Source organism: Ipomoea nil, unplaced genomic scaffold (genome assembly GCF_001879475.1).
Source record: "Ipomoea nil cultivar Tokyo-kokei standard unplaced genomic scaffold, Asagao_1.1 scaffold0800, whole genome shotgun sequence".
Taxonomy (NCBI): domain Eukaryota; kingdom Viridiplantae; phylum Streptophyta; class Magnoliopsida; order Solanales; family Convolvulaceae; genus Ipomoea; species Ipomoea nil.
In genome coordinates, this window is record NW_017617228.1 from 9,104 (window position 1) to 24,438 (window position 15,335).

General features: G+C 39.4%; 2 protein-coding genes across 3 annotated transcripts; one reads left to right on the forward strand and one right to left on the reverse strand.

The window, feature by feature from the left end:
• Positions 1 to 750: 750 nt before the first annotated feature.
• LOC109177125 (disease resistance protein RPM1-like) lies at positions 751 to 2,191 on the forward strand. Its single transcript, XM_019326427.1, has 2 exons — positions 751 to 2,072; positions 2,185 to 2,191. Exons 1-2 carry the CDS (start codon positions 751 to 753, stop codon positions 2,189 to 2,191), a joined length of 1,329 nt encoding a protein of 442 aa, XP_019181972.1.
• Positions 2,192 to 10,749: 8,558 nt separating this feature from the next.
• On the reverse strand, positions 10,750 to 14,890 carry LOC109177154 (heat shock factor protein HSF8-like). 2 transcript variants are annotated; one of them, XM_019326461.1, is made up of 3 exons: positions 14,366 to 14,890; positions 11,030 to 12,335; positions 10,750 to 10,859 (listed from the first exon to the last, which is right to left on the reverse strand). In XM_019326461.1, exons 1-2 carry the CDS (start codon positions 14,651 to 14,653, stop codon positions 11,046 to 11,048), a joined length of 1,578 nt encoding a protein of 525 aa, XP_019182006.1. In that variant the 5' UTR covers positions 14,654 to 14,890; the 3' UTR covers positions 10,750 to 10,859; positions 11,030 to 11,045. The 2 variants fall into 2 exon arrangements, with proteins under 2 accessions (XP_019182006.1, XP_019182005.1); XM_019326460.1 differs by having other exon boundaries at positions 10,750 to 12,335.
• Between the last annotated feature and the right edge of the window lie 445 nt (positions 14,891 to 15,335).

Here is a 15,335-nt window from a genome sequence, read left to right on the forward strand (position 1 = left end):
GCCACCAGCCCCCTCTTTGAGAGAAAATTGGCGATTTTTCAAAAACAAAACAAAGAAATCCTTCAGCCATTTTTTCCGTCGCCGGCGGATAGAATTCCGGCGATCAGGTTCGGTTATCGTCTCTTTCTTCCAAGGCCCGCGCAAGCCTCCGTCTGGGGTATCAAGTTGATCACCATCAGCAGGGAGATGATCGGCAGTCACCTGAACGCTCTCACGATCTAGTGCTTCGTCGATGATGGTTGCGGCGACGATCCGGAGGTCCATAATTGGCAGACTTCTTTGCTAATTAATGACTAAACATTAGCGTCAATCAGAAAGCAGAGGAGAAGCGTGAATCAGAGCAATTGTTATACCCTACACCACGGCTCGCGTAGCACTGTGCGCCGCGCGCCTCCCAAAACGACGTCGTTTTGGGGTCGTTTTGGGAGGCGCGGTAGGAAGTTGCTGTGATTATGTATATTTGTTCACACAATTATGTATATTTATTCATACAATTATGTATATTTGTTCATACAGTTATGTACATTTTTTATACAATTATGTACATTCTTTTTATACAATTATGTACATCCGAATCAGAAAATTTGTGTATTATCTTAAGAGTTGATGTGTATTATGTTAAAAGTTTATGTTTATTATGTATTATGTTAGATTATGTGTATTATCATTTAAAAAGAGTATGTATATTTTGTTATATAATTATGTACATTTGTGTATACAATTAGAAGAGTCTACACTGAGATCAAGAACATGTACACTTCCCTCAAGAACTTAAGAGCTCGGCGAAGGCTTGCTCATACGCTGCGAGGGATCAAGGCAAGAGTCAACGACATCGCTCAGGAACAGCCAAGATTGTTAACAACCTCTGCTCACACTGCCCACAACTACAACAAATGGTGGTATGATAGTCGAGGGGATGCCCTTTTGCTAGAAGAGTCGGATCTGGTAGGTATTGAAAATCCCAAGCATTTTCTTGTTAACCTCCTGCTTGCTGTTGATGATGATTTAAGGGTCCATTCTGTAGTGGGTATGGGGGGATTGGGAAAGACTACTTTGGTTAAAAAGGTTTATGATGATGCCAAAGTGATAAATCACTTTCAGTATCGTGTGTGGGTTACAATTTCTGAAACATTTAAGATTGAGGAGTTGCTGAAAGATGCAACTAAACAACTAGTGAAGCAAACTAAGCAAGATCTCCCTCAAGATTTTGAAACCATGGACTCAAATAAATTGAAAGAATTCATTAAGAATATTCTTTCATGCCAAAGATACATCATTGTTCTTGATGACATTTGGGACATTAATGCTTGGATGGCTATAAAATATTCTTTTCCTAGGCAGAGTTTTGGTAGCCGTATAGTTATCACAACGAGGAATAGTGAAATTGGTGCCTACACAAGTCACGAATCCCAAGGCGTTGTCTACCCTTTAGAGCCATTCTCTCATAAAGATTCATGGATTTTGTTTTGCAAAAAGATATTCTCTGATGGTTCATGTCCTCCACACTTGGTGAGCATTGCTGAAAACATCTTAAAGAGATGTAATGGTCTACCCCTAGCGATTTTGGTGATAGCTGGGGTGTTGGCTACAAAGAGTGAGAGCATTGAAGAATGGGAAAGATTCCAGCACAGTCTCAACATCCAAATGGAAAGCAATAATTGGATGAAGAGCATGAAGAATCTACTTTCCCTCAGTTACTATGATCTACCATATTATCTCAAGTATTGTTTTTTATACTTGAGCATCTTTCCTGAAGATGTCATCATCAACAAAAATATAGTGATTCGACTATGGATTGCAGAAGGATTTGTTAGGGAAAACAACAAACAAGTAAAAGAAGAAGTTGCTGAAGCCTATCTGAATGAATTACTTTTTCGAAACTTAATCATACTTGTTGAGAAGGCTTTAGATGGAAGAATGAGGGGATTTCGAGTGCATGATATTTTGCGAGAAATTATTCTTTCCAAGTCAGTAGAGCAAAACTTTACCATCATTGCCACTGGGCAAAACACAGAATCATCCAATAATTTTCGACGCCTAGCAATTCATGAGTTTGATGACAACATTCTGAAGTGCACTTCATCAAAAATGCATCTTCGTTCTTTACAATTCTTTGAACCACTTTCAAGCACGGCATCATCTTCATTGTCAAAGATGTTTACTGCCAAATATATTCCTCTAAAGGTATTAGATTTAACCGGTGCTGAACTAGAGGAAATTCCCAATGAAGTTTTTAACTTGTTTCAACTGAAGTACTTGAGTTTGAGGAGGACAAAGTTGAGAAGCATTTCCAAATCTATAGGACGTCTTCAAAACTTAGAGACACTTGATCTTAAGGAAACTTATGTGATTGAGTTGCCAGAGGAGCTCTTACAACTTTGTAAACTTCGGCATCTCCTTGTATACCGTTACCAAAGTATGCGGTTCAATCCTTGGACTAATGGTGCACAAATCTTTAATGCTCCATTTAAGATTGGGGAATTACTGTCTTTACAAAAGTTGTGTTATATACAAGCAAATGATACTAATGTAGTGTCTGAGATGGGAAAACTAACACAACTAAGAAGACTAGGAGTTAGAAAACTAAGACGAGAGGATGGCAAAGAATTTTGTTCGTCATTGGAAAAGTTGACAAACCTTTGCTCTTTAAGTCTTGGGTCGAATTCAGAGGATGAGATCCTTGATATTCAGCATCCTCTGAATGTCGTTCCTCTTCGTCTTCGTACATTAGAATTGATAGGGCGTTTGGAAAGAGTACCTCAATGGTTATCCTCACTTGTAGGCTTAACCACTCTATGCTTGCAATGGAATGGACTTGTTGAAGATCCATTACCATTTTTCCAAGATCTGCCCCTGTTAGCATGTCTTCAACTTTCAAAGTCTTATGAAGGGGAAGGATTGTGCTTCAAGGCCAAAAAGTTCTTAAAGCTCAAGCATCTGTGTATCCGTAACTGCGGCCCACTGAAATGGATAAGAATGGAGGAAGGTGCACTGCTTCATCTGGAAAAGTTTGAACTGGGAAAATGCAAATTGGTTGAGCAGATGCCGATGGGAATTGAACGTTTGTCTGATCTTAAGGTAATTACTATCTATGACTTGGCTGACAAATTCATTGCAAATTTAGACTCAGAAAGCAAACAAAGTGAAATGTATGCAAAGATATCTCACATTCCAAAAATTAACATTTCCCATGTCATAGAGGGTAAGAGGGAGTTTTTCTTTTTGTCTTTGTACCCAAAAGGTTGAATCCCCAATCCCAATGGGCCCTACCATCCAGCCCGACACAGCATCTAGGAGGTTAGACTTTTGCTTACTGCGCACAAGGAGCCCCTCACTTTGAGAGGTTGCTCTCACTGCCACTGGTGAGACTTGGTCTCTGGTCTTTCTTTCCAAACTTCATCCATGTGACTAACTGAGCAGCCCATGCGGGCGAAGTTTTTCTTTTTGTGATTTAATGGCTGGTGGTCATGAGATTTAGTATGTTGTGTTGTATATATATATACATTGTGATTTAAATTTAGTTGTTTTCTAGAGTATTAAATTAAAACTTTTGATTGTAATATTAATTGATGGTAGCTAGATTATCATATTGTATTGTCTAATACTCTTTGAAAGTGTTCATCACCAAAGATTTATCCACAAGTCGTTTAATTTGCAGCATAGGTTTTTATAATAGCCATGTAACCATGTTTGGTAAAATAGTTAGTCTATCAGTCAATTTTAGCTTGTTTGATCACTATTAGTTGTTTGACTTGATTAATCAATCAATATAAGTGTTTGGTTAATTAGCTTTTTATAACAGCTTATTGCTCCAAAATGCTAAAATTCAAAAAGTTCTTCAAAACACCTTTTTCGATTAGCTTTTTTGAGAAAGTCATTTTGTATATAACCAGCTCTCAGCTAACAACTAATTTACCAAACATATTTCTACAATCAACCAATACTATCAACTAATCAGATCCACTAACCCAATCAGCTAATAGCTATCAGTCAACAACTATTTACCAAATACCGTACCCCCAATATGCCACCTTTTGGGGCACAATAATATTAGAGATTGCTATTATATTGTAGAGATTTTTAAGAAATGATTGAATCTGTTAAATTAATTTTAAATTTCTTTTATATTTAATTTTTATTTAAATAAGTCCCTAAATATAAAATTCTGTTGTATATATTATGTATAATTTGTTACTGTCTCTTAACGGGATATATTATTAACCACTTCACAAATCATATTTAATTTTAATAACATATATACCATGTGCAGCAAAATGGATGTTTTGATGAGAATATATTTTCTGTGTATTAATCAAGAACAACGGATTCAGAGTATATAAAGACAGGAAATAGAGATCTAGTCTAATACTACTAATATAATAGAGATCTAGTCTAATACTACTAATAGAGTCCTAATACTCTCCATCAAGCACAAGGTTAGTCAGCCAAAACATTGAGCTTGCAACGGAGTAAATTAAAACGTACAGACGAAAGAGACTTAGTAAAAATATCCGCTATTTGATCTTTGGTAGAAATAAAATTGACTTGTAATTCCTTCTTTGCTACTTTATCACAAACAAAGTGGTAGTCGATCTCAATGTGCTTGGTGCGAGTATGAAACACCGAATTAGCACACAGATAAGTAGCTCCCAAATTGTCACACCAGAGTTTGGGCGCAGAAGGGTGGCGCAAACCCGATCTCCTTCATCAGGGAGACTAGCCAAGTAACCTTTGCAGAGACATCAGCCAGTCCTTTGTACTCAGCCTCAATTGATGAACGAGCCACAGTACGTTGTTTTCGACAAACCCATGAGACAAGATTGGTCCCCAAGAACACAGCAAAACCACTAGTAGACTTGCGATCATCAGGATTGCCAGCCCAATCCAAATCAGAATATGCATGAATATCCAGAGAAGGAGAAGAAGCAATCTTAAGGCCAAGATGCAGTGTCCCATTTACATACCGTAACACCCTCTTGAGAGCCGCCCAATCCGCAGAAGAGGGAGAATGAGTGTGTTGACACAAATGATTGACTGCATAGGAAAGATCAGGACGAGTTATCGTAAGATATTGCAGAGCACCTGCAAAGCTGCGGTGCTGAGTGGGATCAGCGTACCGCACGACGGTATCAGTCTCGGCTTTCGTGATTGAAACCGGAGTGGTCACGGGCTTGTAGTCAACCATACCTGCTCGTTTTATAATATCCTTCATGTACCGTTGTTGAGACAGAAGCATGCCATCGAACAACGGAACGGTCTCAATGCCCAGAAAAAACGAGGGCACACCCATATCACGAACTTTAAATTCAAGAGCCAACTTGTCAATAAGAGCAGTCACATGAGCCGAATCAGATCCCATAACCAAAATATCATCCACATAAACCAGAAAATATAAACGAGTATTGCCATGTGAATATATAAACAAAGAGACATCCGTCTTAGAAGGTGAGAAACCAACAGAAACCAAAAAATCATGCAAACGAGTGAACCAAGCACGGGGAGCTTGCTTAAGCCGATATATGGAACGTTGAAGGAGACAAACGTGCCCGGGCATCGTTTTGTTTTCATAGCCAGGGGGCTGGCGCATATAAATTGTCTCAGCGAGATTGCCATTTAGGAAAGCATTGTGTATGTCTAACTGTCGAATAGTCCATCCACGAGAAATAGCCAAGGATAAAAGAAGACGTACCGTAGTTGGTTTAACCACGGGACTAAAAGTCTCAAAGAAATCCTCACCAGCAACCTGATTGAATCCCTTGGCAACCAAACGAGCCTTGTAATGCTCAACCGAACCATCAGCTTTCCTCTTGGTTATAAACACCCACTTACAGCCAACCACATTCATACATGATTTAAAAGGAACAAGCCGACATGTATTGTTGTGCACCAAGACATTAAATTCCAAAACCATTGTATCCCGCCATTCGGAAAATTTGACCGCTTGAGTAAAACATGTAGGCTCAGTAGTGACATCAGTAGATAGAGCAACATGATCATGCGGTCCCGAGCTCCGTGTATTCATCGTATGAGACCGAACAAGCGAGGACGCGGGACGAGATTGACCACGGGGTCGACCCCTCGACCGAGCAGTTGGCTGGCCGTGACTGTCCGCTCGGACTCGGTCACGGGCGGCTCGGCAGAAACAAGCTGCTGGCGGTGTAGCTTGGGTCTGGTTATGGGCACGGCAGGAGAGTCAAAAACCGAGACAGCACTCGGCTCACCAGGAGGCACAACCAGCACAACACCCCATGGCTCCGGGCGTGGTGCGGGTACCTGCGAATCAACTGAAGCAACAAAAGGAAAGACAGTCTCATCGAATCGCACATGGCGACAGATAAAAACCTTGTTAGTGTTAGTGTCTAAACAACAATAGCCACGAAAAGACGAAGGATATCCTAGAAAGACACAAGGAGACGACCGAAACTGCAGTTTGTTGATTATAGGGCCGTAGATTAGGGAAGCACAGACACGCAAAAACCCGTAAGTATGAGTAAGAGGGCGGAGACCGATGCAAGAGGTAGTGAGGAGACTTATCAGACAAGACACGAGTGGGCATTTTATTGATAAGATACACAGCAGTTTCGAAGGCATAATCCCAGAAACGAGACGGAACCGAGGATTGGGCCATTAGCGCCAGTCCCGTTTCGACAACATGGCGATGCTTGCGTTCTACCCTGCCATTTTGTTCATGAGTATACGCACAGGACTGCCTGTGACGAATACCCAACGATGCGAGTGTTGAACCAAGCTTTTTGTATTCTCCCCCTAAATCAGACTGAAAAGATATAATTTTACATGAGAAGGAACGTTCAACAAGTGACCGAAACTTATCAAATATCGCATATAAATCAGACTTAGCTCGCATAGGATAATACCACACATAACGAGTGTAATCATCCATAAATAATACAAAATATTTAAAGCCATTTGCAGAAAGTATCGGCGCAGGGCCCCAAATATCTGAATATATTAATTCTAAAGGATGCGAACTAGTACATTCAACACGCGATAAAGGAAAACCGGATGACTTGCCCAATTGACAAGAGGAACAAATATTGGGCAGATCACTGGAATTAAACGAACTAAGACTAGAAGATGCTAACACTTGACGCATGATCCGAGAGTGTGGATGCCCAAGCCGCGTATACCAAACGAAAGAGGACCGTGCAGCAACAACGGCAGCGGGAGCCGGACGCGAGGCAAGCCAGGCATATAAACCCCCGGACGCATGCCCCTTAAAAAGAGTGTTCCTGGTTTGGATGTCCTTCACAAAGAAACACGAAGGGTGAAACTCAAAAAAGACATTATTTTCTTTAGCAAAACGCTTAACAGACAATAACGAAGAAGATAAACCAGGAACATGCAAGACATCAGACATACGAAACGACCTAGAATTAGCGGCTAACGAAGTAGAACCAACAGTAACAATAGGCAAACATGTACTATTGCCGACCCGAAGTGTCTCCAGACCATCATACGTAGTAGAGGACATCAATAAAGTGGGATCAGGAGTAGCATAATTTGTGGCACCAGTGTCAGGGAACCACTGATGAGAGTCGTCCATAGAACCATCAACACCAGAAACGGCGACATTTGCCTGAGGGTCCGGATCATGAGTGAAGCGACGCCAACACGTCGTAGCTATATGCCCTTGCTTGTTGCAAATCTGACACCGAGGGCCCGAGTTGGACTGCCCCCGGCCACGACCACCGCACCCCCTGCCGCGGCCACCACTTCCTCAGTCTTGCGAACTGCCACCGCGGCTGTGGTGTCCTCCACGGCTTACGGCCAAGGCCGCCGGTGCACCAAGAGCTGCACCGTCATCTGAACAGATCCACTCCTGCGAAACAAGGAAATCCGCAACCTCCGGGAGGGGAACGAGAGCACCACGGGCTAGGGTTGCCACCAACGGCCGGAACTCCGGGCGCAAACCGCGAAACACGTATAGATTTTGATCATCCAACTCAACGTGACGACCAGCGAGAGCCAGTTCATCAATCAACATCTGAGCGCGACCAAGGTAATCAGATATGGAGGAGTCACCTTGGCGGAGCCCTTGTAGTTCGCCGAGCCAGAGAGCGCGAGAGTGAGTGGACGACCCTAGGGTTTGTTCGATTACCTGCCAAAGCTGCCGAGAAGTGCCCTTGCCAACGGCGAACCGTAATGTCTCCTCGAACAAGGAAGATATAAACATGGAGAGGATGGCCTTGTCTTGCCGTCGCCATGCAAGCTGCCGCGTCGGGAGGTCGGAAGTCACCGCCGGGGCGCTGTCCGCGGTCGACGTCAGCGCTGGTGACTCCGTCGGAAAGGGTGTAGAACCATCATTAAACCCTAGAAGCCCTTGGCCTTCAAGGAACGGAAGCATCTGAGTCCACCAGAACAGATAGTTTCCGGAGGTCAACTTTAGGGAAACGAAGTGGTGAGCCAATGAAAGGCTACCACTCGCAAGCATAGAAGGAACCTCGGTAACGGTCCGTTCAGAAGAACCAAGAGCAGAGCCGTCATTAACACCGACGTTTTCCATGAGAGAAAACCTAGCTGATACCAGATGAGAATATATTTTCTGTGTATTAATCAGAAACAGCGGATACAGAGTATATAAAAACAGGAAATAAAGATCTAGTCTAATACTACTAATATAATAGAGATCTAGCTTAATACTAGTAGTAGAGTCCTAATACTTTTATTCTCGTTAACAAACTTTTCTAATGTTAACTTAATTACACTTGGTGCTATACTTTAGTGTCATAACTCGATTTATGACATTTAAAATAGTTTGGGCAAATATGGATTCAGATTTCAGATGATGAATTTAATGAAGGTGCATTCAAATTGGATAACATTTTCCTTTGGTCGAGTTAATTTTTTGCATCTGTGCAGTCCATTCCTCACAAAACAAAACTAATCTAGCCGAGTTAACTTTAATCTTAAAAGGATAACCCAGTTTGTGTTCTTCAAAATCAAAACAAGAAAAGCTCAATAATAATTTATAATTCTAATTTCAAAAACACAGTAAATATATTAACCAAAGCAATGAATATAAGCGTCATCACATTAACAAAGTCAATTTACAAGGAAGAAGCCTTCAACACCACAACCCAATGACACTTTTAGTAAAAAAATAATGTACTTTAAGTACAAAAATAATGTTCTTTTAATATATTAAAAATGTACCTGATATCCATGGTCCACACAATAATTTGCCGCATACTTATATGTGGGGCTAACATTTAAGTAGTTTGGGTAAATACGAATCATGGGTTTAATGAAGCTGCATTTGAAATTGATAACAACTTTTTTCTTTAGGGTCCGTTTGGAAAGTAAGAAAACATTTTCATTTTCTGTGTTTGGTTGCACAATGGAAAACTATCTTTTTGTATTTGGCTCGTTTTTCAGAAAATGTAGAATATAACAATTTTTATTTCAAATTTCATGCAACATAAATTTTGATTGTATTTAATCACAATGTCTTTACTCTCAATCTATCTTTCTAGAATTCTAGTACTCAAATTATTCTCAATCCATTTCCTCCTCAAGAAATAAACAATTTAGCATTGGAAACTCCCATCTAAAAAAATAAAAATAAAAAATAAAATTAGCATTGGGAAACCAGTACTGGTTTCCGATGCAGAAACCAATGAAACCAGCTCACTGGTTTCCGATGCGGAAACCAATACTGGTTCATCGGAAACAAGTTCTCTAGTTTCCGATGCGCAAGACGGAAACCAATGAAGAATACCACAACCGGTTGATGAAGCTTTTGTGGTTGTAGAATTGTTGGAGGAGGAGGTATTGGTGGAATTTTCTCTTCTAAATGTTGAAGGAGGAGGCGGAGGAAGTCAAAAGCAGTGAGCAGCGTGAAATTAGAAGATGAAAAATGACTTCCCCCAAAAAAGAAAAAGGGAAGTCATTTTCCGGAAACTTTGCCCCATTTTCCATTGACTTGTCTCCATTTTCATTTGACCACTCAATTTTCTACCTAGCCAACACCAAAAACCCGGAAAATGATTTCCAGAAATCATTTTCCGAATTTCCAAATAGAGCCTTAGTAGAGTTCATTTTTTCCATCCAGCACTAGCATCTCCTTCTTGTGGAATAAGACTAATGCTAGTTACTTATGAACTTAAAAAGGATAATTAAAATTAACAAAAGTAAAAATAAAAACACAATAGTATATTATTCTAATTTCAAAACCACAGTAATGTATATCCAATTGTTACACCATGGACCATGGTTCATATTGCATTGTGAACTCTAATCCAAAAATTATACATCTGCAATTGATACATTTTGTACCTACAATTAACAGTTTCTGCACCTGTTAACAAAGATACATAACATGATAATTACGAACGCATAAATATAACTACATACACATAAATAGTTAATTACAGATACAAAATATGTTAATTGTGAACACATAAGATGTTAGTTACCATGTTTTGTGTCTACAGTTAATATATTATGTACTTACCATTAATAGTTTGTGTCTGTAATTATCATGTTATGTGCCTTTAGGTACAAAATCGGTTAACTATAGGTACAAAATGTCTCAATTACAGACACATAATCTAAAGGTTATTTTTAGACCAAGGTCCACAATACATGGTAGACTTGGTCTATGGTATAATTTGCCATGTACATCCATCTAAAATGTGAAATAAAGGCATATTAACCAAAGCAATGAATATAAGCATCATCACATTAACAAACATAGCACTCGCTTTTGATTCATTATCATATAAATTATAAAATAAGCTACAGATTGCATTATGGGAAACAAAGTGAAAGTACAAGGAAGAAGCCTTCAATACCACATCCCAATGAAGTCCACTGGACCTTGCACTACAGAGCATGGCCTAAGGAGGGAAGGATAAACTAATTAAGCAACAAACAAAGAGGAAAAGTAGGCAGAGGGTTAAAGGCCCCAATACAAAACAAAAAGTAGTATATGCTCTGTAATGGGAAGCTAGGGGAGTGGCCCATGATTAGAAAAAGTGAAGTAGTATAACAAACAATGTGATTTTACCTCATTTACATTTTGTCTAGAGAGGAGGCTGATCTTTGTTGTTTTTGGAAGTTAGCTGCCCCATTTGTTCGGTAAGCTGTTCCATGTGATCCGCTTTGTTCCATCCATTTTCAACTTTCTTGGTTTCTTCGACCATAGAATCTTCTAATATGGTTGAATCCATCTGGTCAACCTCAACAGGTGGTGGACTCTGAAGAAACTTCTCCCAGAAGGAGGAGTCTAGAGGTATGTCGTCATCCATTAGGCCATTCTGCCACTCGATTTGAGGATCAGGAGAAAATCCATCAATTTCTAAGGGCATGCCCCCATTCCCCACCAGTGATGTTGGATCTATAAGATTACCACTCGAAGCTTCAGATCCTAGGATATCCATGTTGCTTTCAGGCACTATATCTCGTAACTGAGAAATCTCTGGCATCATCATATGTGAAGGAGAAAGCGAAACAGGAGGCAACTCTTGAGCTCCAACCAGTGGGCTTATATCTGAAAATTGATCACTTGCCATTTCAGCAGAATTGACGAGTGGGGAAGACTGAATCTCAGATATAGTCGGTAGTGAACCTTGACCAGTAACTGAGGAAGTTGCAGGCACAAAAGGCTGCCCAGAAACCGGTGTAACTCCTGAAACATGGTTGGGTGAACTCCCATGGTCTAATGTATTATTAGATTGAGAAGAAACATCACTAATCATAAAGTTATCAGGACTTGGACTGCTGCTGCCAAAGTTCTCCAGTCTAGGAGAAGAATCCATTTTCATTATTTGCCGAAGCACTGCCGCTGCTGCATCGTTCATAGGTTGATACTTTACAATCTGACTGTCGGCAGGGCTGACAGAGTGATCATCCAAACCAACTTCCTGTTTAAGCCTTCGTTTCTTGTTCCCTTCAGTTATGCGCCTATTGCTGTCATTTTGCTGCTGCACAAAGTGTGCCAGAAATCCAGGGCTGTTTACGGCTTTTGCAAGGAACGACATCATCTGTTGTTGCCGCTGCTCCATACCCTGTAGGCGCTGCACCATTGTTTGCAACTGATTGTCAGTAGACTGTTGCTGCTGCCTCAACCTAACAAGCTCTTGCATAAGTACATTTTTGTCTCTCTTCAGCCTCTCAACTTCCTCTTCAAGACCAAATTTCCCGACCTCCACACACGCCCCAACAGATGAACTCTGTCCTTGTGGTTGTTGCTGTGGGTGATTCTGTCCATGAGCAGGTTTTCGCCGACTAATACTTCTAAGCAGGTGTTTTTGACCTCTTAAAAATCCCTCATTAGCAAACTCCCAGCGGTCCGGATCGACCTTTCTAAAACCCTGCTCCACAAAGAAATACACGTAGAAATAAGATACAAGTAGGACAGTTCCATGATTTTATCAGCAAACTAATAAATTCATGTGTACAAACACTCAAAACTGAATTGTCATTAATGAACATATGGATTGACACAAAATATCTTTATATGCATCTAAAATTCCAAATACAAGTTGGCATTCAGGGCTGGATAGCAAACAAGATATGGTTATGAAAATATACCAGTGAAATCGACCATCAAAATGGATGACATTTTTTAAAGAACTTGCTTACCTACTTTTCCTGACTCATCTAGTTCAGACAGCACACATATAATTAGGTGCTCAGCAGTTCATTCAAGATCCAAATGCCCAAAGTAGAATTATTCAATTATGAAAAATGGAAGAAAAACTAATATAGTAGTCATAAGTCTTATGTCATTTTCTTCTTAGTGCTGCCTGTAGTTCGTAGATAGATTATGTAGTCCAAAACTCACATCCACATCAGCACAGTGAAGAACTGGGCATTGGAAATTATGCAAACTTACTAGTGATCACATGCTTCTGAAAGGGTCAATAGGAAATTATTAAAAAATAAAAAATAAATAAAAATAAAAATAAAAGAGGAAAAAAGTTACCCCGAGGAAGAAGCTGTCTCAATCTAATGGCTTAAATTGTAGTCCGTAACTATGTTTCAGAACTAAGCTTAAAACTTAAATATTACTGCAGAATCTGGCAAAATAAGAAATCTAGAACAGAGCAACATCTAAATAAACATGATTTTGATGCATAAATCATAACAACGTCAGTAACAAAATAACCATTAGACCTTCATGAAGCCTCCACCACAACACTACCACCACTAAGTTATATTGTTTTGACCATTCAAAAGAAATTGTGAATTCTTTACTTATCATCAAGAATTTGATGTGCAATTTACAAATATCACACATAAGCTCATTTCTATCAAGCGATAATCCCAATCTAATTGGAGTAGGCTGTATTAATCTGAAAATGGAATTAGATTATAGCCTTATAGGCACACTAAATCACTTGTCTTTCTTTTCTGTTTAAGAGGAAAATTGCACCAGAAACACAGCTCAGGGTTGACTATAGGAGTATAGGCATCACCATCAAGAAGTATGTGTACAGGGTTTTATATATATTTTTTGGTAGGTAAAGTTTTTGTACTAGTTAAACATGCAATGCATTGAATAGATGGTGTACTGAATGCTCATTCATGACCTGTAAGACACCAAAATTGGTGAAAGAAACACATGCTTAATAACCTGTCCAAAAGGCTTGTCAAACAGGGAATTTTGATGGCAACATCCTTCATGTATCATAGTAAAACTTTCCTATATTCATCATCTGGTTAATTGTCATTAAATTGTACACCACAACCTCCTTTGATATATAAAATGTTCTATAAGGATGCTCTTTGGACCAACAAACGCAAACTTAATGGAAGCATTAAAGGAGATCCTTTGGACCAACAATGAATATAAGAATGTGAGATTAAACGGCCAATATAAAGGACATAAATCATATAATCTTAAACAGAGTATATGATATTCACTGATGAAAGCACTTGAACATGTAAAATGAAGACATAGCACGGCAAACACACAATCAACGAACACTTATCTCTTTCATTTTAAACGTAAGTCTTGTTGAATGTTGATTTATAAGTCTTAATACCTCCAGAAATTCGAGAGTATAATACAGACTTAGCACAAGAGCATATAAAACAAAGATTGCAGATTCTTTTACAATCATTATTGCGTGCACCATGGCACACCTACTTACCTAGGCGCACTATATTTGATTACTTTCCCACCACCACGCTTATGTTCCAACTATTTCAGTAAAAATCCCAGTTATCAACCGCAAACTCAGACAATTGACACCACAATTCACTATAAACCAGGGACGGGATTAATTTAAATCTGATGAAATTTACCCCAACCACAAAATCGCAAATTACTTAATTTTCAGTAACAAAAACAAAATAAAAAAATAAAAGGAGAGAAAGAAGCTGAAGAATTGCATACATAAGTATTCAACTGGCGAACGAAGCTGGAGAAGTTATTATGCTTGAAGTACTTGGGGAGTAAGTCCTTGGCGAACTCCGGGGGATCCCAAACCACGAAGCTGTTGTTAGTAGGGCTCCAAGACACGATTTTATCCGTGCTCGGGTCATCCACCATGTCGTAAGTCTTCACAAGGAACGGCGGCGGAGAGTTCGTGCTCGGCATCGGCGCCGGCTGCGGCGGAAGAGACGGCTGAGCTCCATCCCCTGCAGCGGCGCCTTTTCCGCCGCTACTAGAATTCAACTCCATTTCGTTCGGGCAATCAAAAAATCAAAAAAATAAAAAACTAAAACAGTCGACCGCGCAATTATCATCCAATATTTGCCTATTTCCGGTCAATTGTGTATAGTATTACTGTATTAGGGCTTCAGAGGGGCCTGAAATGGGAACCATGGATGGTAAACCAAAACCCTAATTTTTAGAGAGAGAAAGTAAGTGAGAGAGCATGTGAAGGACAGGGATGACCGGAGCCCGGAGGGAACGGCCCACTTTATGGTCGGGTCACGACAGAAGAAAGTGAAATTATCAGATTGCCACTATATTCAATTTTAATTTTCCATTTTATCTCTTTTTTTTTTTTAAAGGATTTTATCTCATATTTTTATTACATGAGAATTGTTATTTTAGTTCGTTAATTATACTATAATAATTAACTCAGTTTTTTAATTATATATGTTACGTCATTTAGTCTCTAAATGGTTCATTTAGCGTTTATTTTAGTCTCTCATATCAAGCTTATGTTAAAATTAATTGTGATGAAATAATAATTTTAAAAATTTATTAGCTTCCCATTAAAACACAAATCAAATACGTAGTAAGTTTTAAAGTTGTAATCATTTCTGGTACGTAATATATATTATTTTTCTTCTTCTTTTTGTTTGTAAATAATGCTTAATGAACAACAATAATTCCATAGCTTAATTTTTTCAAG

Bases quoted from the DNA above. Each gene is read 5' to 3' on its own strand.
- LOC109177125 (XM_019326427.1), top strand. From the start codon at position 751: ATGTACACTTCCCTCAAGAACTTAAGAGCTCGGCGAAGGCTTGCTCAT.
- LOC109177154 (XM_019326461.1), bottom strand. From the start codon at position 14,653: ATGGAGTTGAATTCTAGTAGCGGCGGAAAAGGCGCCGCTGCAGGGGAT. The intron at 12,336-14,365 runs GTATGCAATTCT...TTTGTGGAGCAG, and splicing joins TTCGCCAGTTGAATACTTAT to GGTTTTAGAAAGGTCGATCC.